The sequence below is a fragment of the Branchiostoma belcheri genome, unplaced genomic scaffold (genome assembly GCF_001625305.1).
Source record: "Branchiostoma belcheri isolate BF01 breed outbred unplaced genomic scaffold, Haploidv18h27 scaffold11, whole genome shotgun sequence".
Taxonomy (NCBI): domain Eukaryota; kingdom Metazoa; phylum Chordata; class Leptocardii; order Amphioxiformes; family Branchiostomatidae; genus Branchiostoma; species Branchiostoma belcheri.
This window is the reverse complement of record NW_017802491.1, coordinates 4,898,658-4,923,681: the sequence shown is the minus strand read 5'-3', so window position 1 is coordinate 4,923,681 and position 25,024 is coordinate 4,898,658. Positions and strand designations below refer to the sequence as shown.

At 41.4% G+C, this 25,024-nt stretch overlaps 1 protein-coding gene across 1 annotated transcript; it reads right to left on the bottom strand.

The window, feature by feature from the left end:
• Positions 1 to 1,929: 1,929 nt before the first annotated feature.
• On the bottom strand, positions 1,930 to 22,280 carry LOC109482274 (prokineticin receptor 2-like). The gene is made up of 5 exons (XM_019784964.1): positions 22,220 to 22,280; positions 21,773 to 22,169; positions 3,795 to 3,931; positions 2,833 to 2,972; positions 1,930 to 2,367 (listed from the first exon to the last, which is right to left on the bottom strand). Exons 1-5 carry the CDS (start codon positions 22,278 to 22,280, stop codon positions 1,930 to 1,932), a joined length of 1,173 nt encoding a protein of 390 aa, XP_019640523.1.
• Positions 22,281 to 25,024: the final 2,744 nt, after the last annotated feature.

The following is a 25,024-nucleotide window of genomic DNA, read 5'->3' as shown; positions in this document are numbered from 1 at the left end:
TAGGATTGTTTGTATCCTCTACTAGATACCGTTAAACAAAAAAGACTTGGATTTCGCTATGCAAATTGAGGGTAAGTCGGTATGAGGGGCTCTTTTATGTAATACAAATAGCCGCAAATAGGTACATGTAATTCTATATACTATTATGCATATATATAGAATTGTTGATAAAGAACCAACAATATTGTTCGACAACCGTTTATTACCGACAAATAAAGGGAAGGAAACTACTTCAGTTTCAACAATTACGCCCAACGTACATGGAACATATATTCTTCAATGACCACTGAAGCGACGAGATAGCTAAAAAGAGGCGAACAAGTGGTTCTTATTTCCCCTGACAATTCAACAACAATTTTATGAGTCCAGTACAGTATATATTCTGAAATGATGTGTTTCATTAGGAGCACGTAATGTAACAAGTCTTTTCTGCTATAGCATTTTCAGTGGCACATATAATCATAAATTCTATACAATATGCATTGCTCGTAGGGTCTAAATAAGATGACTTTTATTACTAGAAAAATCAGGCATACACTAAAATATCAAGCTAATTTACATTAAAAGCATATACATCACGTAGTTAAATAACAGCTGTTTTATATTAAAAGCAATAACAACATTACACAACAAATGATAGCAAATGCAAATGCCTTCCACTTGGCATAGTCAGAAAGAAGTACACTTCTATATAGTTACAGTACAAGCAGAATGCACAGCGCGATATCACAGCTCTTCAACTGTTTACAATAATTACATGGATCAAGACACATCAGATATTTACCCGTCCTCATAAGTAGCACATCACAAAATATTCTTGTATTCTTACTATAGAAACACTTTGTCATCGCTGTATATCGCCCCAGAGGTCAGATGATTGACAAAACTCTACTACATTAAAGAGACTGTCTTGAGTTTATAGAATGTTCCAGGTTATCATCATCACATTTACACAATACGTACAAAATGTTAAAATCACAAAACATTATAAGGGATAGATCACGTTCCAAGGGGTTTCCTTCTACGTAGCTACGTGTAACACATGTCACATTTGGCACATTTTAGGTAGAGACTACAGGGTAGAGACTTTTACGTTTCATTTTTTCAAATATTTCAAGAAACTTTTGATAACAATAAATACTAGCAGAACGCATTTAAACTCTTGGATCATAAAGTTTCCATAAAGATGTCCAATAAAGAATAAAAACAGAACGTATATCTAGAAATTACCATACAAGTACTGATTGTTAAAAAAAACAAATAAATCTAATGATAATGAACGTAAAATTCCGAAATTGATAAAGTTGCTCTCTTTATTAGTACAAACTTGTGGCTATAAAAGTGGCTATAAAGAATTGATGCTTCGTTAGGAAAAAAGAATGATTAATTATAAGATCTGAGTTTATAGCAAGCAAGATAATTGCTTTTGTCATATCTTCATGTTTTTCAAGCTGCGTTATACTATAGATGATTCCTATGACCTAACGTCCATGGGACTATCTTGGCGATCAGGACCAAGGACAGACCCAGATGAAAGGAAAAAGCCATGGCTTTTTGTCTCAGAAGAGATAAGGACAATGAGTAGACTTCCGTGAATATTTTCATCAGTTTGGTAAGTCACGGAATAAAGAGACTCCAAGTGTTTAATTAAGCCAACGTTCGGTGATCATCTGTCACATTCCTCAGGGCAATTCAAGTTCTGAAATTCAAGAACTGTCCTAGCCCCGAGTAAGGGGACAGACGGTCACCGATACGTTTGGTTGTGTTTCTATTCTAGTAGAAAAGATATTAGGGAAGAACAATTACAGAGTCCGTACTCTGCGAGTGCCATTTGGTGTAGTTACGTTGCTGGCACGAACATTTGGTTGCGTTTCTGTTCTATTAGTATACTATTCAGAAAAGGGTCGAAAAGATATAAGGGAAGAACAGTTACAGAGTCCGTATTCTGCGGGTGCCGTTTGGTGTAGTTACGTTAACGTTGCTGGCACGATCCTCCTGTAGAGTGGCTCTGTAGCTCTGCAGCGTGACGACAGCTCTGCGGGCGTTCCGGTCGGACCTGAGGCAGACCAGCTCGCCCAGCTGCGCCATGACGCTGGTGTTGAAGCCGACGTACACCAGAGAGTTGATGACGCTGTTACTCATGGCAACGGCCTCCACGATGTAGAAGATGTTGAAGGTTCCGGGCGCGCCGGTGGCGATGGAGCTGGAGGGGAAGAAGTCTCGGGCGACGATGACGCCGTGGTACGGGCCCCAGCACACCACGAACATGAAGAACTTGACGGCCAGCTGGACCACCTTACGCCGGGACCGGGCCAGCAGGCGCCGTTGGGCGTCCGTCCGCTGCCCGGGCAGGCTTCTCCGCCAAACCTACGGAGCGAATCAGTCAATGGTGTAATGCTTAGGACACATTTCCAAACCGTAGCCGGGCTGCTGGTATCGAAAATTAACAATTCATATTAACAATTTACGCAAATAATGCTAATAATTAGTTTTGTAAAGAAGAATTTGTTGTGTTGTTTTAGTATAATATTTTCCTTTCCCAGAAATTTCCCCGGGCAGGGAGTTGTAACCTTAGCATAGCATGGAGAGTATTTGATTAAATATTAAGTTGCATTTAACCGTTTTGAGTGACATTTTTGCATATTGTATGCTGGTTATACTGAGAAACACTATAATATTGCATTGTAGCAATATAAAAAGTTGGTACAGCAAGTGATATTATTTATAAGTGTTGCTTCACAGTCTTGCACTATATGCATACCAAACGCACTGCCTATGTTAAATAAAAATATCCGGGCACTAGAAGCAATGGCCGCCTCCAGGCCCACGTACCTTCCGGACGACCAGCACGCAGCACACCCCCATGACGAGTACGGGCAGGGCGAACTCCCCCACTATGGTGAAGAGGAAGTACGCTCGGGAGGCCCGGTACTGTCGGATCGGCCACATCTGCACACAGATCGCCCCGTCACCTGCAGACAAGGTGGTCAGCGTTCATCGCACTGGCACGTATATAATGTTCGGCAAGAAAATTATTCAATTTCCTATATATAGTACAAATCTTAAAACCGTTGTCCTGCTAGCAATTCTGTGATAATAATATGATCCTTGTACATGTGCCGGGGATTCAGACCCTCTTGGAGTAGGGGTACTCCTTTTGTTTTACTAGTCTCCAACGTCTTGAAAACATCAGCATTACATTACAAACATGAGAAAAAGTAAAATCTTTACACGACATATGTTGGGCACAGTATTGGAGATATGCTTAAAAATATTTGGGGCAGCAAGACAACGGTTTAAACAGTGTCTTTGTTGAAGCATAGACAGCACTATGTCTGTCTATGCCTCTTTATCTAAGGCCATGTTGATTTGATTATATGGATGACATCCTCTGGGAACCACAAAACTGATGCGAACGTGGGAGTAAAACTGTCAAAGATGTTGCCGTCATTATGAATCCGTGTGGTCATGAAGGTTGAACAAATGACTAAACACCCAGAGTATGATATGGTGAATTCTTCATTTTCATTTCCTTACATTTTCTTATTCTCCTGGAATTGATTTTGGTATTTATTGACATTAGTATCGTTTTCCAATATTTGTTTTGCCATTTTATGGCATATATGTGCTCACTTTGCAGCTTGTTGTACGATTTATAACAGTATGGTCGAAAACATTTCTGGGAAACGGAGGAAAATTCATGCGCACGCGGATGTCATCCATATAATCAAATCAACATGGCCTGATAAATAAAGCCTGGTGACCAGAAGCTACTGACGCTGTTCTGTGCGTACCTCCTACAGCTGAGATAGTGACGGAGTAGAGAGCGGTGGGAACAGACACGAGTAGAGACACGCCCCACACCAGACCCACGGCCACCAGGGACAGGACAGAACCCATACGTCTGTGAGGGTGATACAGAAGGATGTATCTGTGGTGGAGAGGACAACAGTAGATTCAGTTAGCACACCATTTTTCCACGACAGGGTTATAATAAGTGCGCGGTAAAAAAGTGCCGAAAGGGTTTTAAAGGTTCAGGTTTGAGTTCACATGCCTCATAATATGCTGCAAAATGGCATTAACTACTAGCATGACTGAAAAGTGTGCTTTGGGTTAAATTGATTTCGGGCCCGAGACGTATTTACTTGCGGATATCCTTCCGCCTTCTATGTGGTGAGGCGGTTTGATCAAGATTTAATGCGTTCTGTCAGAGCTATTGCCATGCCTTGCGCGATGGGCTATTGTGACAATCTCCGTGTTAGGATTTTTGTTATACTTTTCTTGATTATACATAAGGGGCTTTCTCTTTCCGTCAATATCATATCTTCAGTCGTTTTGGTATCTAAATTATGGACAATGGGCCCACGTGAAATTTTGGACATCGTTTTCCATCGGACAATCCATTTTCACTTAACTTATTATTTACTAAAAATTTGAAAGGTTAAAGAAAGTGACCATAAGCTAAAGTTAAAGCCTACGTGCGTACATAGAACTTTTCCAATTAAATTCTCAAGGTTACCAACATTGATTGCTGTAATATGTGACCTTCGTTACTTGCAAATATAGTTCTATGTGTTTAACCAAGTCGAACACTTTAATGATGTAATTCCAGATTCTTTTGCTATTAACAAAATACAAATTTGCCTTTTATATGACTTATATAATCAAGGGCAAGCTCGTAGATCGATGAAAAACATAAGGGCAAGAAACTATAAAAGTTTACACTGAACCTACCCGACCATTTTCTACGTACCTTTCTGTGGTTAGTTTATTCAAGTTATATAACTTGAGTATGTATCCGTATCGTCTTTAATTCCATTATTTGGATACTTTAATAATGCGTACGAGAAAGGCAAACTTTATTGCAAACTTTATGATCTAAACGTACTTCGCATTCGATGTAATCTCCAAGCAGATCTTTTGGTGGCTGCAAATACAATATCGAATTGGCCAGGCAGTGTCCATTTGGCAGGCTGTATCCAATGCGCCACTGTCTGGCAAATGGATACTGCCTGGTCAATTTGATACTGAATTTGCAGCCACCAAAAGATCTGCGTGGAGATTACATTCGATACGTACAGATGGGAGGTCTTACAGCGACACACACACCGCACTCCATCGCATCTTTTCAACGACCTTTCCTTATCTTTCACCTGGCCATCACGGATTACGTGTAGGTTATATGACGCATTTGCTAAGGTTATATATAACTCCATCAACGCCAAGATCGGCAACGTGGAAACATCATTTCCCTCTTTCCTATCGATTAAGGAAATCCATTACTGCACTTTTCGCTGCCTTGAATGTGTGTTCTGAGTTGTGGGAGGATTTTACGTCCAAGGTCATCATCTTTAAAACTTACTGGAACCTGTATTCACAGCGGCATGGCTGACCGCACGTGTTGAAAATGACGCGGTTCGTGCATTTCCCTCTCGACTTCCAGGACTTTTATCGGATGAAAGGATTTCGAAATGAAACGCTGGAAACTGATTTAAAATCCGTGCATCCGTCTTTAGAGAGCGTGAGCTTGAAAGGGCTGGCGCTCAGGGTTTTACACGTAATCGGTTCATCGTTAATCATGGGCGCCGAGGAGCTACTGAAAGCTCTTTAACACGCTTAGCGGCATCGGTGAATATATACACGTACTGCGTAACGCAAGCAAGTTAACGTGAGTCACGATACGTAACTTTATGAAGGTGAGTAAGATGCTGTTACATGCAATTCATATCGGATATATAAATCGATTAGCATAGGCAAAGTTGAGCATGTTGGATAGCAATGCTTTCGAATTTTACTGTTGAACAAGGAAAGAAGTAAAGGAAAAAAGCAAGAAAGAAACGAGAAATTGAACAGGAACAACCTTGCCAACTTGAAATTCAGTTAGAAGGTCCTTAATATGATTACAAGCATCGGTGAACATATACACGTACTGCGTGACACAAGCACGCTAACGTGCGTCACGACACGTAACTTTATGACGCAGAGTAAGATGCTGGTACATGCAATTCATATCGAACATGTAAATCAATTAGTACAGGAAATGTTGAACATGTTGGATAGCAGTGCTTTCGCTATATCTGCATTTTTTTGTACTTTTCTGCAAGGAACAAGGAAAGAATTGAAAGGACAAAGCAGCAAAGGTTCGAGGATCCGTAATTAAAAGAACATTGTCATCTTATAATTCGTTAGGAAAGTATATAGATAAGTGTTAACGACGTCGGGCCCAAACTTGTATTACCAATACAGATTACCAGTGACCGTTTGCAAAGAGCTAAAGTCTGTTTAAACAATAGAGTAATAGAAGTGATAAGAATATATCATGAGTTTCTTTCTTCGGTAGATGTAGCATAGTGATGACTGCTTGTGATTCACACCTATATATCTAATTTGTCAGTCCAGCAACTTTTCTAGAGATCGATCCATTACATGAAGCTTAAAGTACGACGTAACCTTTCAAACATTTCTAAGTGTCAATGAAATATATGACTAATCAACTTGACTTTGTCAGGTAGCGTAAAGACGCATTTTAGCTCACAAGGATCTAAAGGTCAACGTATCCATACTGGAGATTCCCATAGACAAGTTAGTAATGACCGATAAAGTTCGGCTGTATTTCAAATATTAAAAATCATTCACGACGTACGAATGTTCTTATTCCCGGTCCTAGTCTAGTCTTCAGCTAAATATTAGATTCAGCAGACAAATAGACTGATTTAAAGAGGACACATTGTAAATTAGATTCGTTGACGTTTGAGGGACGTGGGTGTTAATATTTGAAACCAGTGTGTTCATTTCTAACTCAATTTGATGTTAACTGAATGAGCTATCCTCTCTCTTATTAGGCCATGTTGATTTGATTATATGGATGACATCCTCTGGAAACACTGTGGCATTCTGTGACACCAGTATTGTTTTTTCAATATGTTTTTGCAATTTACGACATATATCTGCTCATTTTGCAGCTTTTCACGGTTTACTGCCCTACGTGCCTGGCAACACAAGAGTCGGATCGAAACTTTGGAAACTTGACAGTGGCTGGGAATATATCAGATCAACACCGTGTCTAATGCATTCAGCTTGATGCTGTCTGAGTCAGTGAGTGAGCTATGTGATATTGTAGTCGGCTGTATATTCATTATATCCCGTCTACGTGTGAACCAAACGTAATTCAACGGAGTTCTGCATGCATTAGTATGCGTATATAGTCAAAAACCTTTATTATGAACCTGCCAAGTTTGTAGTTCAGGTATAGTAGAGGACGAGGTACATTTTACTGCCGATTGCCCCTTGTGTGAAAGCAATATAAAAACCCTCCAAGTATTTATGTGTTATATATTGTTGTCAACAGGCATGTTCACTGCCGCCGAAGGGAAACAAAATTCCTTCTTTTTTTCGAAATCGGGCGAAAATCATTGCGATGTCATCCATAAGAATGACTTGCTGTGGCCTGATACTTAACCAGTGGAAATGCCATGCAGACTGAACCGAGGAACTACCGATAAGAGCTGATAGAAGCAGCACGGAGGTACAAGGTGCAAAGCCGCAGGCAACTGAAAACTAGTTACCGAAGTCTACCCACATGGTCATGATATAAAAGAAGATATCTCCAAACGCAGGAGAAAACCTTTCAACCTCTCCAATGCCAGGCGTATGGAGATGTAAGGTACACTTATCTATTTGTGGTCTTGTAAAACCCAATTGACGTCTCTCTCAGATGCAGCAAAGTGTTCGTTTCTTCACTGACCATGCATTTTATCGAACACTTAGGCTCCATTCCCGACAAAAGGTATCGCCCTAAGTTCACTAAAAGCATACTGACGGGAGAGTGGCAGCACCGACAAGAGTACCGCTAACGTATTCGGGGTGAGCTGACTTTGACCTTTGCAGTTCCGGAGTGCAAGACGTCTTCAAGTGTTTGAGGGCTAAAAGTTTGGATTCCTCGGCAAGTTTTTATAGAATTACTGCAACGATAGCATGCTGCATTGAAATGATTGAAAGAGGCACTTGGACGGGATTCTGAATTGTTGGCAAAAGTATAGAGTACAGTCATCCTCATGTGATAACTCTTAAGTTAGAGAAAAGATAAAGTTAAGTCCAAGTCTAAGTTATAACTCTCAACGGGGCAATCCCGCGGTAAGTTTATAAGAACTTTTTTGAACGAATTCCAACTCGTGGCTCGACATCCGCACACGTAGACCCAGCGTGCCGTGAAACTACCTTCTGATCGTCTCGGCGGGAACCTCGGAGGAGAAATGTCAGACGGTCAGACCGGATTAATCCCCGAAAGATCATACTTAACTTACACTGAATTATCTCTACTTCATTGGATCGGGATTTTGGTTTTAGTGAACTGCTGCATCTTGAGCTAGCTTGAAGACCGTGGATGTTACAAATTCTGATAGGTTTCGTTACTGACATTGACAATCTGTCAGATGATATTTTATTTGCCTTTCTGTCCACCGTCAAAAATACTCAATTCTTACTTAATTTGCAAACCTTTTTGACTGATTCTAAACGTCTGTTGTAATGTTTATATCCATAAAATTCCTATTAGTCTTACATGGAATGGGAATCTTTCTTCATCTGCTTGATGCGTGTTCAATGTGCATTTGTGCTTTGCTAATTGCTCGTTCTATGTCTTATATGTATTGTCTTCTGCGTTGGTGGTGGCATGAAAATAAGTTGAGAACTTGAGTGTGACGTCGTCAACATGTCTTGTCATTAAATGTTGCAATAAAAAACTTGATTCGACATGCATGTGGGAAACTTGAAAAGGGAAGACCTACGCGAACATGAAGTGTATTTCCATCAATACCAATGACATTATTTAAATACTGCCAACGTCTACGCTTTTCTCCGTCTTAAAAAGGCGTTAGGTTTGCTATTAGGCACTGTTTGAACATTTCGCATCGCCGCCGAGTCTCCCTAGTTCTCCCAACGGATCCATATCTGATTCAACGGAAGGCATTCTACAGGCAACAAGGATATTCTGTCATTAGAAGTTGGTTAACTCTTGACATGCCATGCCGTAAAGCTAATACTGGTTTTATGTGATACTCATATTGATGATGAAGGTTATGTTTTACAGTGATACTTTAGATCAACACAGTAAAGTTAATTTTAGACAGCTCACCTCTAATTTTCGATTGATTATTCAATTACTCTGTGTACGTGACCTGGAGACACTCGAGTAATTAATCGTAATTACCTGGTAAGGTATATCGGCCCCCGTCTCGGTTGAATGGTGGGCTCTTATGTAGATAGCCTCTTTTACTATCTTTAAGATTATCACTATGTTTTGTATGCTGGTGGGCACCCATGTAAGGCCGGTGTCACAAATAACAGGATTGCTGTGATCCTTTTATCCCACTCGCACTTCAAGATGTATATCGTAATTAGACGGAGTAAAACGGTAGTTGTCAGGACTTAACTGATAAACTGTGCAAGAGTCTGTCCCATGGCTACGATCGATGCACACGTACAGGAGAAACGTCTTCTGATCCGCGTTTTCAGCGGGACAGATGCATATGCAGAGTACGTACGTAGCCTGCAGTGGTTAGCAACCCAGCTTCTGGACTAAGAGGTTGGGAGTTCTAATCCCGGCTGTTGTTGCTCACTCGACATGCAAGCTACTGTAAAGGGTCGCAGTCCTTTTGAATTAGGGCGGGGCGTTAAGCTCATGTCCACTGCTTGGCGAAAAGAGCTAGGGGAATATCTCCGGTACAATGAACCTGTCTGCCTTCTTTAAGTTTGTTACGACCGTGAGTAGGAGATTAGCTCTTCAGTGAGATAGAACAGGATCGCTTTCCTTTCCTTTCATCGTGTATTTTCCCATTTTCAGCGAAGAAGTACAAAAGTACAGTTTGTATCAGAGTCGAGGGAACTACAATCAAGATACGTTTATGATGACGAACTACACTACAGTGTTTAGCAAGATCGTACTAGACCTAAAGGCGTTATGGACTTGGTGATAGACACCAGATAATCCAGACCACCAGTCATCGTGGAGGAGACCAAGATTCCCAAGTGACAAAGACTACCACTACATACATATTGTATTAGATACGTGTATGATTGTGCGCACTTTACCAGCTTGATTGCGTTATTAAACCACTGACGTCTGAAAGTCTTACAAGTCAGGGGAGTGGAGAATTGGCGCCAAACCGTACGTGAGGCGGAGATTGAGGTTTGTGTGGGGAATGGTTAATTTCAGATTTATCTCCGTTCACGACGCGAGACAGCGAGGCGACATGTCCATCTAATTTGACCTGGAGTGACTTCTTCTGTGGAAAATGTAGCTGAGGTCGTTGACATGTCTTCATGTAGGCTTTATCGTTATCTTTGTAATATTCATCATCAATAAAAGGTCTCGACATCACTCCACATTTAGTGTAGAAACACGACTGTTATGAAGGAGGAATATGTTAACTTTACATACAACGTAGACACAATCGATATCTACAGCATGCAACATGTGGACAGGACTTCGACCGACAGCACGTAACCAGAAAATGTATGGGTAAGCCAAAAACATTTATTCAAGCAGCTGGACAGGGTTGGGGAACGTTCAGACGTTTCAGGCAGCATCCACTACCTTTCGTCAGTGACACTGGAGAGATCTCAAAATCAATAGTATTATTAACACGAACTATTGATTGATATGCAAATAAAGTTAAAACAATTTTTTAGGTGTTTAAAAGATTTGCTGCTGATTTTGAAAGTTTCTCCAATGTCACTTACGAAAGGTAGTGAGTAACGTTTTCTTATTTCCTGGATATCTAACCTCTAATGACATCGTATGTAAATGTACATGTATGGGTAGTTCTCGCTTAAGATCTATGGGGATGGATTTATATTTCTTATAAGTTCATTTTCTCCAGCGTCTATGACTCAGTCCAGCTAGCTCCCGATTATTGCAGCTAGCCCTAAGCCCTTAGCTTAAGATTTTTCTCCATAAACCCGGGCCATAAGATCTATGGGGATAGACTTATATTTTTTAAAAAGTTCATTTTATCCTGCCACTTCGACTCAACCCACTTAGCTCCCGATTATTGCTGTAAGCCCTAAGCCCTTAGCTTGTGATATTTCTCCATAAACCCGGACCTGTGCTGGAATAAAGTGACCTCCACTCAGACCTTATTAGCCTACACTGAACCTGGAATATCAGCGCGGGAAAATACCCGGGAAAGGTTGTAACATCTCCGGGATCCAGAGGGCTTTGGGGGCTTGTGTAAGTCCTAGGGGATGTACAGAGGAGGATACTGAACACCATCGTTAGCCCGGCAAACTCATGGGGAATCTGTGCGAAATCTTATTACTGTCGCCTATAAAGGTTATGCGGGGTGGTTGTGTGATCTTCATGAATTCTGAATGAAATGTGTTTTGTTCGCTGAAATACATACAAGCCTTTGGAGAGTTTCATGTGCGCATTTCCGCCAATACTGCTAGAGATTGAAAATTGAATGAGATCCAAGGGGACCTTTGGAGAAGGGTTATTCAATTCTGATCTTAATGCTAAGGCGTCCTGTCAACACCATGCCCTTCCAAGAAAGCTAGCTAGAGTGGAACCTGAAGAGCTCGGAACGTGAATGGGAGAAGCATGGCCATGGGGGATATGCTCGGCTAACTTTTAGAGATTGAGAAAATGGAATGACGTCCACGAAGGGGGGATTTTCAGGGGCGGTTATTCGATTTAGACTATAGTTCTAATATCGCTTGGTAACACCATTTGCCTGACAAAGAAAGGTGGAAGCCTGGGCAGAGATTTGGTGTATACGTCGTAGCTAGAGGCTTCGGAAAGTGAAGCAGAGAAGTGTGAAGATGCATTTACGAAAGAAACCCAAGCTGTAGTACCTCGAAGCATTAAAACTGATACACAATCATTACAAGCAGTGAAAGCGTAGAAGTTTTCAGCATCCGCCATCTGTCATCTGCTACTGGCAAGAGCTGTCATGTGACCAAGAGGTTCAAAGGTCAACATAAGTCACGTGACTGAATTATCCAGCTAAACCCTTGCTGCCATTGCCTAGAGTTCAGCCCTTCAGAGTTTGAACGCATGGCGTTAAACTCATGGCGTATGAAATCTTACACAACTTGTGTGATCGATGCACATAATTCCAAAGAGTACGCGTACGAGGATAAATAATGTGCGGATGTTACACGACGAAATGAGCTGAAATCAACTGTACACTTTTCACTGTCACCAGAACCATTGCCACTGCTGACGGCAACACCATCATTTTACCAAATGGAATTCCTCGGGAGATATGTTAGTAAATTATAGGTTTTTTGTTGACCGGAAAGAGGTGAGTGACTTTTTAGAAAAGTGTATTTCATCTCCCACTGCAGGTAAGTTGTACTGCTTTGACAACACGTAGGTGTGTGAGAACATAAAATGCCGTAAGTCAAGCTGGTCGGGAGTGATAAGAGTGAGAAACTAGACTCACGTTCTTCACACGCAATAAAAACCACCGGCGTCAAGGTGTTAAATTGCGATAGCTGGGCAGTGGACGTAATAAGAAGAGGCATTTCGTGATTTGTTGGCAATACGCCGTACGTCCATCAAGTGTGCACCAGACCACTTTATTAACGTCTTACATAAACGAGTTGGGATTAAAATACTTCATTACTTGTTACAACCTTGCAGACAGGTAATCCCTCTTTACATCCTAATATGGCGTGGCAGCTCGTTGTGAAAGGTATTTGCTGAAATTACTGGCATCAATTTTATCTTGCAAATGTGAAAATTGAGGAATGAACACCACATAAGCCTTTGGTGTAAAAGCTAAAGTCAATTTAATCTAAAACCCGGTAGGGAATTTATCTTTGCACTTGTATAAGTTTTACATAACACTGGTAAGCCGTGATGTGTATTCATTGATTATCACTTCATCAAAGTTTCTCTATTATTACCTGTAGTATGGAATGTATTGACGCATGGAAAGGGGGCTAAAGAATGATGCCGATGTGCTAACCTTGAACTTGAAGCCATAAACTATGAATACTGAATGGTTCATTTTCATAATAGTGTTAACCTGTGCAAGGACGAATTGTTAAAAAACTATTACAATTAAGGGGCGTCGTCTTGCATAGCGCAGGGTGTGTCTCAAATGCAATAAGAACGGATACTTATCAGGAATACGCAATGCAGACCGGAACAAGTGTATCCGTTTGCTGCCCGGCCACGCATATCGTCCTTGCCAGGACCAATTTCGAATGATTACAAAAGAACGGTAGCCTTTCATGGTAAAGTTTGTGCCAACTATTGAACAAGAACGAATAGTTGACTTGACGTGTAGAATACACATTACAGACAAACTGTTATCCTTTGCTGCCCGGCCACTATCGCCCTTGCCAGGACCAATTTCGTGTGGTTACCAGGAACGCTGCCTTCCATGCAAACTTTTGTACCAAATATAACATATATATGATATTGAACAAGAATATGAATAGTTGACAAAATGTTATCATTTTGCTGCCCACTGTTGTCCTTGTCAGGACCGATTTTGAATAATTACAAATGGCGCTGCCTTCCATGGAGATTGTAGAAATAGAACAAGAATGAAATCTTATCAGGGATAATACCCTCTACAGACAAAATGCCACCCTTTGCTTCCCAGACACCCCTTTATTATCTAAAAATAACATTAGAGGGTGTGAGTGCTTGGGGAGTGTAGTGTGGGCGCATTTCTGAACCGTAAAGTCCTTTTAAGAAACTGCCTGAGTGGGTAATGCCATACGAACTATACCATCACCATGGCATAGAGACTCAAAATTACGTTATGTAGAATGATTTGCTATTATTACTTAGAACTTATTGTAAGATGGAGTTCTCTTTAGCACATAATTGTTAAAGGGTTAAAAACATTTGGGAAAATGGCCATGGGGAACGCTATATGATAATCTTGTTAATTCTGAAAACTCGTTTGCAATCTGTTCTGGGGTACTAGTATTATTTAGGTTTTAGTCTTGTACACAATCTATATCTTATATTTTCTTTTGTATTTCTTTCAGTTTTATTCGGATGATAATTTCCTTTAAAATGCAGTAAAGAAAAGAAAGCAAACTGCCTACATGTGTGGGTAGTACTTATACCATACGGGGTATACCATCGCCATGGAACGGAATATCAACTAGATTTCTGTATAACCGTGCCCTCAATCTTCAAACTTCACCTCACACACAAATATGCATTATCTCGTGACATATCGCCACAATGCGCCGAACCCATTACACGCCTATTATGCATTGCTTTGGCTTCGTTCTCTACGTACGTCGTTTCATCATGGGCTCGTCAACGAAAACATAAATCGTGAGACGTTTTACAACATAACGTCGGATCGACAGATTTACAAATATTGGGTGTGATTCGGTGAATAAGGCCTATTCATACCTGACAAAATGTATGAACCGGATTAGCATGGGACAATTGCGGGGAGTAAATTGTGGTCAATGTGGGCTCTGAATAGTTTATACACCTTGCTATTGCTGGCGACAGGTTGTATTTTTAGATAGAGGTGACGGCAATGCTGGCACTAACAGAGCCATTGCTGCGAGGAAGCTTTTACCTGTTCTCATGTGTCACCGCATCTGAGCATCTACTATCACCAAGCAAGATACACAATCAGTGATATCCAAATCTTCAGCATCGTTGATGGCTACCTAATCTTGATGCAGCATACACAATCGAGTTCCACAAGCCCATCATTTTGTCATAAATCACCACCATCTGTCACTATAGCAGCAGTGAGAATGTATTTCCAGTTAACTATCTGATCTTGTTTGGACATTTTATTAGAGACGTGCATCTCTTATCGCCGCTCTGGGACCGGCTGTCACAGACTATGCTACCGCGCGACAAACTGATAAAGCAGATAAGATAACTGGAAGGGATCTGCTCTTTCCGTAGATGTTTCTGTTCTAACTGCCGTGCAAAGCTTGTCAAACAACTTGAGTAAGCCTGAATTTGTGCCCTACAATCGAACCCTATTGATTCCTCGTGCGAAACATGTCCTTGGAGGCGAAGACCGAGTAATCAAAAACATGGAATGGAGTTACTGCCGGATAGATGTGCCCATCGCTGTGCATTAGGAAAGCAATTTGTTACACGCCTCAATCAGTTTTGAGACTATTTTACTGTCGTCAACGGTAAAATGCTTTCCTAACCTTGTTAATGTTTAAACGGGCGTGTCAAAACGCATTACACAGGACCAGGTAAATCAATGCAGTAAATCTTTATTCTCTGCGAGGCTTACTTTTTGTCTCTTTCATAGAGTTTCCGTAGGTTTATGGCCGGATGTTGGATAAGGATCTCGGCGTTGTCGTAAGTCATGTTCCGATCGCTTGCCCCACAGAGCGTGACCGGACCACGCCGAGCCGCCGCGATTGTCGACTTCTCCGGCCGAGACTGTTGCTTCCTTATCACCCTCATACAGCCCCGCACGACTCGTCACGTAGCTCAGACGGTCACTCTCCACCCACCATCGGTGGGCAGTGCCAGGTTGAGCCGCCGCGACTCTAGCACTTCCGCCGACTTCCCCCGCGCCTACCCTCATAGAACATCCTGTATCCTCACCTCTACCAGCTATACCAGAACGACCATCCGTCCGGAGTCCACTCCTGGGAGCTACGAACTTTTCATGACCTTGTACCAATCTCGTTACAGTTTAAAACTCAGGAATATACTATTAGTCATTCTGCTGTTGCTACAATCTATTAGAGCGAACTACATGTTAACTCCCAGGTATTCTTTCTTGGCAGCGGTCCTAGTTTCCTTGTCTGGTAAAACTCTCCCGGGCGGGATTTGAACAGAGCACTGCGGTATTAAGCTCTGGACACTAACGGAAAGAAGATGGATTTGTTTCATCCACACCAGATTATACGACCGTGCGCAAGCCGCAAAGCGTGGGAGTTCATGGTGGTGTTCTAATGGACGTTCTTACCATGGGCATTCCTCCCGGAAAAATAAGTGCTTTTATGGACAGCATATTCAAGTACTCCATAAGCTGTCTAACTTCGAATGTTTCAGAAGGAAACTGATGGTTTGGCAAAAGTGTTCAAGCCTATACATTTTATAGCAGCTGCCTGTGGTTCCCATTGTGTTTTCCATTAAGAAGTAAATCCGAGTATAAAGCAACGCGGCCATGCATGGACATCACTTCGCCAAAGATGCATTGCCGTGAGTGAGTCAATTCATGAAGACGATTTGAATGTGCATCATGTTCTTGTCTTATACGTTCAATGTTAGCTATAGCTATGAAGATTGTCCTGCACGAAGATAAAAAAAAACATCACAGGAAGGAAAATGATTCGTCATTAAACATGCTAACATATGATACGCCAAAAAGCAGTTACTCAAACCACTGGATATGATTTTGGAAACGGTCAGACGTTTCAGGTAGCATCCAGTACCTTTCTTCAGTGACACTAAGAGACCAAAGGAGAGATGTCTGGCCGTTTCCAAAATCATATCCAGTTGCTTGAGTTACTGCTTTTTGGCGTCTCTCATTACCTGGATGTCTAACCTTCATCGACGTAACAAATGATCATTAGCATCCACAAGCATCTTTGTGAACAATGGCTGACCCTGGCGACCGAAACATTTCAAGTAGTGGAAATGATAGTCACCCATCGAAGTAAACAAAATGAAATAGAACTACTGAAAGTGGCATTTGTACAATGCCGCAGGATTTCCTTAATTTTGCTTAACTCGAAGACCTTCAGTAAGTCTGGACATTAGATTAGAAGAATGACGGAGGCCGAATGAGAGTCTTAGTCACTACATTACAACAAAACTACATCACAGCAGAGCTTTCAGATATCGATTTTTTCTTGGTCACGAAGCAGAGATGTCACTCGCTCCTAAGCCTCAGAGCACGGGGAAGCCAATGTGTCTGGCAGAGATAACAGCTTTGGGAAGATTATTCTCAGGTATGACTTGGTATTAAGCTTGATCTTGAACATTTCAACGTCGAAAAAGTTGACACCTATTGAAGTCTTGCTTTTTTTCATTGCTTGGACTGACATGCGGTCAAGGTAACCAACTTGGCTGGAGCAACCAGGGTCTCAAAAACGATTCAACGTTGACGTGTTTAGAAACACACGTGTCGAAAGGTGTGGTGTGGCTTTCTTTAAACATGGGACATTAAGCTTATCATCTTCTTGACTTGGATATTTTAACGTCGGAGCAGTTGAACCCTGTTGATCTCGAGATCTTGTCTCGTTTTCATTGCCTTGCCTGACACTCGGCCAAGGTAACCAAAGATAAAGCAACGAAAGTCGCGAAAATCATGGATCAACCGGTGACAGGTTACTACCATGTCGACATGTGCGGAGTGGCTTTCCGAAAACATGGGATATAAACCTAATCTCCTTACTTTGGACATCATTGCGCCAAAGACTCAGACGTCAAGAAAGTTGAGCCCTATTGAGATTCTTTTTTTCATCCCCTGACCCGACACGTGGTCAAGGTAACGGAAGCTAAAAGCAAGTCTCGAAAATAAAGGATCAACCGATGACGAATGTAGAAACGTGTTTAGGAACGTGTCGGGAAATGTGGTGTGGCTTTCCGTAAACATGGGACGTTAAGCTTCGTCATCTTCTTGACTTAGATACTGTATTTCAACGTCAAAGAATGTTGAGCCCTATTTAAGATCTTGTTTTGTTCATTCTTGGCTGACACGCAGTCACGGTACTAGTATCCAATACTAAAGCAACTAAAACCAAGGATCACCCGGTGACGTCGACGGGTAGAGACCTGTTGAAAGGTGTTGCTTTCTGTAAACACGGTATCTACTTCACCGTAAATCCTCTTGAATGGCCTGTAATCGCTAATAGTCCCGTACAAAACAAAGGTCGCAACACTAATGTCAACTTTTATACTAGGTATTAAAGCGCTAGGCTTTTATGAAATCACTGTATTACTCCTCCTTTTTCCTATAATGCCCATCTGCCGAGAAATCGGCAATAACTGGTATGTTGGTGGAAAGCGGTGTAAAGTACCTTTCCCCAAGGGCACAACGTCGGGGCCATGGGTTCCGGACCGAATGCCCTACCATTACGCCACACGACGTCGACGCCACTTCCGTCGTCAAAGCATACGACCTCGACCTTCCTGAGTATCTCTCCTTGACGGTTCATCCGAAGATAAATGATAGTTTGATGCTTCTGGATCCTGAACTCTGCATCGCTTTTATCTTTTATTCCACTTTTAATGATTTCCCGCGGCGCAATGCAGACAATAAAAGCATCCTTGAGTCGACATGATTCTTCAACCGCTATTTTCGGATAAGATTGTATCGATTATTCTAAATGTTACAAAAATACATGCATGATTTCACCAGGCCTTTCTCAGAACTTGTGGTGTTGGCTTAACTTAATGACTCCTTTCCCGCTGCATGCGACAACGTTGCAACTGTCGGGATTCGAACTCTCGGCTTTTGGGTCCCGAGGGAGGGTCACTAGCCACTGATCCACAAACGCTACATAAGTGAATTTATACGTTCATTGAACTGCCTGAAGCATAGTGTATTCCGATATTGAGTCTTTGTACTCGCACCCCCATAGCTGTGTATGGTTGAATTGGGACCTTAATCACCGTTCACTAATCTAATTTTGGGTCTCCTCGTTACAGACAATTAGTTCTGCAATCTGCAAAGCATTCTTTCCAGGCATTTTCGGTGACTGAATCTCAATGTTCTGGATTGCCGCTTGATTAATGAGCTAAATCTTTGACGACCCTGCCCCATGTGTCTGCGCTAGTTAGTAGTAGGGCAGCTGCAACTGGCCCTGCTTATTACGTCTCCAACAACGTCCTTTGCATTGCAAGAGATTAGGAAATAATACAATTTAAAAAATGTTTGCATACACGGCATATTTCACACCCAAAACGTCTCTACCCCAGACTCGGCTTGATAATTTTTGCCGTCAGTTTCCTTTTAACATTGATAGACGAAATATCATTCCTCCAAAAGGGTATTGTCGTCCGCACTAACTCTTACCTTTTTTGATGAATAATCACTAAGTTCTATTTTGGTCAGGGATTCTAGAATTCATACATGCGAATTTGAATAGTTTTATTTTTTTTTTATTTGCATCAGATGCTGGAACTTTCAAAGGCTCCAAGATCAAGAATGACGAGTCCTTACTAAGTTGCATTCATAGTGTTTGATACGCTTGAACTAGCGCCTAACACAGAATGATGCTAAAACTGATCGATAGAGAAAGTTATCGCTCTCGATTTTTATTCTATTTGCAGTGGAAACTATCTATTGTTTTATTAAGAGAACTGTGCCATTATTGACCCCCACGGCAAACCTGATATCGATTCCTTGCAAACCAATCTGAACATACCGATCAGAGGATATGGGCTTCAGGTTCACCGCTATCCAGTTTGGAGGTAATGAGGGAAAACGCCCCATTTATTACATAAATGAATCAGCGCGCTAGCGGTGAACTTCGGTGATTTGTTTCGGCGTAACCCTTACCTTACCCGACCTCGGGAAGGCTGGGTTTTATCTCTCAGTCATATTTTAAATCATAATGAGGTCAAAAATGGTGTTCAGCTGCGACCTGATCTGTTCCAAATTGCAATGTGCCAAAGATGCTGCCGGTCGGTGTGCGCGGATTTATGTTCCCCATACGTCACTTATGCTGGCCTCCTGCGATGATGGCCCGTTGTGAGGTGGACTTCATGGTGCAGAATGCAAAAAGAACAAGGCATGTCGTTATACATACGTGCAGTTCTATTTCTTCGCGTGTGTTCGCCCTTATACCACATCCTGGCCTGGAAAGCAATCGTATGGAATCACTAACATTTCTATTAATTTTCCCCATGAAATATGTATGCCAACTTACTTTTTACAACTTTGATTGGACGAACCTCAGAATACGCAGATACGTGTAATGGGATCGCGCTGATACAAAAGACTATGAAAAGAAACAAAAACTAAGTGAATCCCAATTGTAGTAAGAGAATTTGTATCAATGATTTATAGCACTGTCTTGGAAAGAACGTGTCCCGACTAATCCTATAAAACCATCAGGACAACATCTTTCATCTATTACCGGCATGTAGACAGCAGCAAATCCCTTCATGTGTAAGGATCAACATATCACATACGTGTCAGCGCCTGGTCGATATAAACGATTCTACCCGCCTTTGGCTAACTTTACGGACTATCAAGTCCACGTAGAAGACGGCTTTCTTTGTAGTTAGTTACAGCACTGGTAGGAAAAACGCAGAGCTGATGCTTCAACAGGTAATCAGAGAAAATCCACCGTCCTGTCATTACGCTCGTTACAGCTACTCTCCGGCCCGGCAGCCATGCCATCCAGCTGCCGTTCAGTTAACCCAGTAAATTGGCGAACATTACCTGTAATGACTCGTACGTTCAACAGGCTAATGTCTGTGTTGACGTCAAGAGAGGAGCAAAATGAGTGAAGTGGCGCCAAGCCAATTTTCCCCGGACGCCACCAACAGAAACTTCGCAAATACAAAAACCAGGTGTGGTTTATCTTTTTGGTGATCTTTATTGTGCTGTGTGGGACCATATTTCAAGGGATGAAGTGTGTAAAGTTGTTGTCTGTGCAATTGTTTTATTATTATTGCACAATATTGTTTACCAGTTCCAGCCAATATGTCTGCTTCAAACACGCATGATTTGCAAGTAGCACGGCACAGAAAGAGCCTGCAGAATACTATTGAAATGCTTATTACATACACTTCAGGGTGCTGGTCAGTCATGAAACGCATTTACAATTCACTTGTTCCTGTTCAGTAGACCAACAGGTATTCAACTAGAGTACTGCCCACAGTACTGGTTCCACGCTAGCAAAACTCAAAACAGTAAAAAGAGAAAAATCTTTTTTAAAACTTACTGACACAAATTAAATCACTTTACAGTCCACCATGTAATCATCTACCATCTGTTCAAACAGTGTTAGCTCTGTTTGCATATGATGTTCATTCATTTCAATTGCGCATAATGTAAATTTCATTCCGTGCCATTATATATAATGTATTGATATATTACGGGCTATTTTTGCCATGTAATCTGTCATGATTTTGTTTTGTGAAAACTGAATCCTGTCATGAGGTGTATAATGATTATAGTATAATTTTGGACTGTCTTATAGTCACTTAAGCCCTCGAGATATTACTGACAATTTGCATCCACGAGCAGCACATTATTTCATCATTTTAATTTCAGAAAGTGCATAATTTTGATAGATTGTAATTGCATGTAGAAAGAATACATACTAAAGTGTACTTCTGAAGCAGGATTGAAGTATAATTGCCAACGCAGTAAGAAAATGAAGTAGGCATCAATCTTTGTCAAGGAATGGACTTCTAAGTTGGAATTCAGGTACGCATTGCAATTTCGCATTGTGTGGGAATTTTCAGTGTAATGTACAACAATAGCTTCTCGCCACACATACAAAGTTTATTAACTTAAGGTGAAGTCAATCACTAATGGAGATCTCGTCTAAACAAATAACCAACAAAGCAAACCAAGTGCATGCTTTTGATGGATAGTAAAATGTATTAACGTAAAAAATGAGGATGCGGATGGATTTCGCGTCTGAAGACTCTAGAAAGAATAGCATTTCCAACGCATTTGAAAAATGTAACCACTCATCAATCATTGTCAAGAACTTAACTTTTGAGCAGAAAATCCTTGTCACAAATTCATTCCAGCTACACCGATCAACCTTCAAGCTAAGTAAACTCTTGTACATAATCACTGATTGAGATCAAATGAACCAAACCAACCTGTCCAGTGCGATGACGAGCAGGGCGTTGGTGGACACGTACATGGACACGGTCTTGACGAAGTTGACGACGGCGCAGGCGGCGTCCCCGTGCACCCAGACCCGCGGACGTACCACGTAGTAGTCCATGTCGAACGGGATGCAGCACACGGCGACGATCAGGTCGGACAGGGCCAGGTTGGCGATGAGCAAGTTCGCCGTGTTTCTGGTCTTCTTGTACTTGAAGAGGACCAGGAGGAGGAGGGTGTTACCCACCCCACACACCATGATGATGAGGGAGTACACCACCCCGAGCGAGGCCTTAGCCGTGGGGTACACGACGTCCTTTCTGCTCTCGATGGGGAAGCCGTCGAAGTCGCCCCCGGTAGGGACGTGTTTCTCTCCGCCCGCTGATACCACTGCCACAGTTCCATCAGCATCTTCAGGTCAACACCGTCTACCATCTCACGGGCGGAGAGAGAAGAGTTCTCGGTCTCCGGTATCAGGGACAAGGCGGAGTCATCACCCATCGTGCCGGGAGGGTTGTAGGGGCGAGACGTTAGCTGTTGTGGCACCCTCTTGCTTGTGTCTCTCGGCTGTCTGGTAAAGTCATTTAAACGGAGGAGGCTGGAGCCTTTGGACCAACGAACCGGCACGCTATGGTACGCATGCGTCAAATGAAAATACAGAAGTCCAACGACGTCATCTTCTTGTTTTTAGCCATTTCAATTTCATGCCCTGAACTTCTTGACATCTCGTTGAACTTCAACTGATACTAATGAATCTTAACATGTTATTAAAATAAATCACGTTCACGCTAATTACACTTAAACGTTATATCATACATATTAATTATATAAATCTAGCTCCAGAACCCAACTCTATCAATATCTTGGAATAGAACCAAACTTTAAAATTGGTACCATCATTCAAATGACATTTAGTTGGCGGTAAGTCGGAACGAAACACTAGTTCTAAAAACCTAATACATTTTGTATAAAGATCAGAGCGTTATAGTTCAGAAGAGATTGCCAACATCTTTTAATTATGAGATTGCATCTTATATAACCTTGATACAAATTATCATTATAAGTATCATTATGCAGGTAAGTTATCTGTATTTTTATTCTTTGCATGTCCTTTGTGTATTAGCCTGTACGGGTTCGTATATCTGAATAAAGAATACTAGTAAATGAAAATAAACCCGAGATTTGAATTATACAATCCATTTCTCCCATAGTGAATCGGTAATCTCCAAAGGTACGGCAGGTTGCACGCTATACCGAGTCTGAATACCCAACACGCACCTTCCATTGTCACTGCTCATGCATAATCCTTTCAAAGACTGACCCGGTCGATCCATATTACACATATCACAGCCACATAATAATTATATGTTTATCTGGCACTCTATAAAGGTTTAGATATGCCCATCACGATTCTTATCTGATATAACTTATGACCGCAATGTTTGTAATTCAGGCCCAAGCGGAATTGACTACAGATGAGCTGCTGTTATACTTTTACATGAGTTGCTATACTTTTGCAGTAACTCTTAATGTAAGCAATTATTACTTTATATGCGTGGACGACAATGGCTGTATCTTTCAGCTTGATGTAGAACGTGATCTGAATACAAATTACCATGGCCCTGGGTATGCCGCTATATTGTTATTGATTGCCACCTTCTTTCGGTACCGTATCTATCTGTATTCCTGGTGTTCATTGTTGCCTTGATTGTCTGTCAGTTGCAATTAATTACGTTACGTTGAATGTTTCTTAAGTGATTACGGCACACTTGCTACGTGGATTACAAGCGTCTGTACAAAAGGAGTTGAGCTCATATTGTTTCTGATTCGCTTCAACTCAGCAGATCTATTTTGCAACGATAAACATAAAGATGGAACAAGGTGAAGGTAAAACCTAGGAGTTACTGGCAATGTAATGTAATTATAAAACATTTGTACATTGATATCACACACTTAATGAGTCCAAAATCACTTCATGTGATATTATTTACAAAAGAAAAGTTGTCTTAATCGAAGCCTGAAATCTACTGCTAAGTGCCAGGTATTAAACTGTCTCGTGCAACAGAACTGTCGTTAAGATCCACGTAAAAAAATCTTGAAGAGGTTTTTAACCGGCCGCCGCTCTTCCATAACCCGCCCGCACCCCTCTGTGAAAGATACGCTCCATAGGCGCTCATGAACTCTAGATTACTGTATTCCACGTAATATCAACGGGCAAACCAACGTCTTGGGAGAATATAACTTCAATCGACTAATGATCAAATGTCATGAGGATACATGGGATGGAATGAATGATGATCATTTGAAAATGTGCACTGAAACATTACGGCCCTTTCTTGTATCAATCTGTGATGGGTTTGCAGGCAGTATGTTTAACCTACAAGAAACTCAACTCTTCAACAAATCTTAGATTCCAAATCTCCGGGAATTTGAAGTACACATAATTAATAATGTACACAATAACTGCCATCAAATCCAGGCATGTTACCAATCCCAATAACTAGTAATTTAGCGAAAATCAAAGGAATCCGTCCAACCCACCGTGAGGTAAAGCTGCGAACACACAAACATGACCAAAAACAGTACCCTTCCCCGGAGGTAATAATCTCACCCTGAAATTGGTAACAGTAAATGTGACGCAGGTGGGAGAGCTGGACGAGCTAAATGCCTTTGTAGAAAGTCAGCCTTCTTATACGCCCCATCTAGAACTTTGGCAACTCGCCCTGGAGATGTGTTTTAAACTTATACAGAGTAGATTGGACAGAGGCGACGACGCAGTGCGTTACATGTAGCCATTGTCTGATAAAGAAATTGCACATGGCAACATACACGTTACGTACAGGTGCGGACAAACGAAAACATTGGCTGTATGCCTTACACAGATGAATACCACCTGAAATATGTATTTTTTGCCATCGCAATGTTTTCAACCATGATTTTACATATATATATGTATGTATGTTATTGTATGTATATATGTGTATGTATGATGATAATCAACATGTACTCAGTAAGCTAGCAGAGTAAGGCTGTCATGTACTCAATGCAATTATTTGAGACAACATTTATGATTATGTCAATAAGCTCAGCTTATATAATACTCTATGATGCACTCATAACATAAATAATCCATGACATCTATCTTCCTTTCAGCATGATTAAGATTGAACTATGCAACACATTGGATTACCAGGGATTACGTCGTTATATCTGTCTGTGGTGATTACATTGATTGCATATCAACG

What these genes read in the sequence shown, in the direction of transcription:
- LOC109482274 (XM_019784964.1), bottom strand. Translation starts at nt 22,280, where the DNA reads ATGGGTGATGACTCCGCCTTGTCCCTGATACCGGAGACCGAGAACTCT. An exon ending in CTCGTCATCGCACTGGACAG is followed by an intron (nt 3,932 to 21,772) that starts GTTGGTTTGGTT and finishes TCTCCACCACAG; the next exon opens with ATACATCCTTCTGTATCACC. An exon ending in GCGTGCTGGTCGTCCGGAAG is followed by an intron (nt 2,368 to 2,832) that starts GTACGTGGGCCT and finishes TTCGCTCCGTAG; the next exon opens with GTTTGGCGGAGAAGCCTGCC.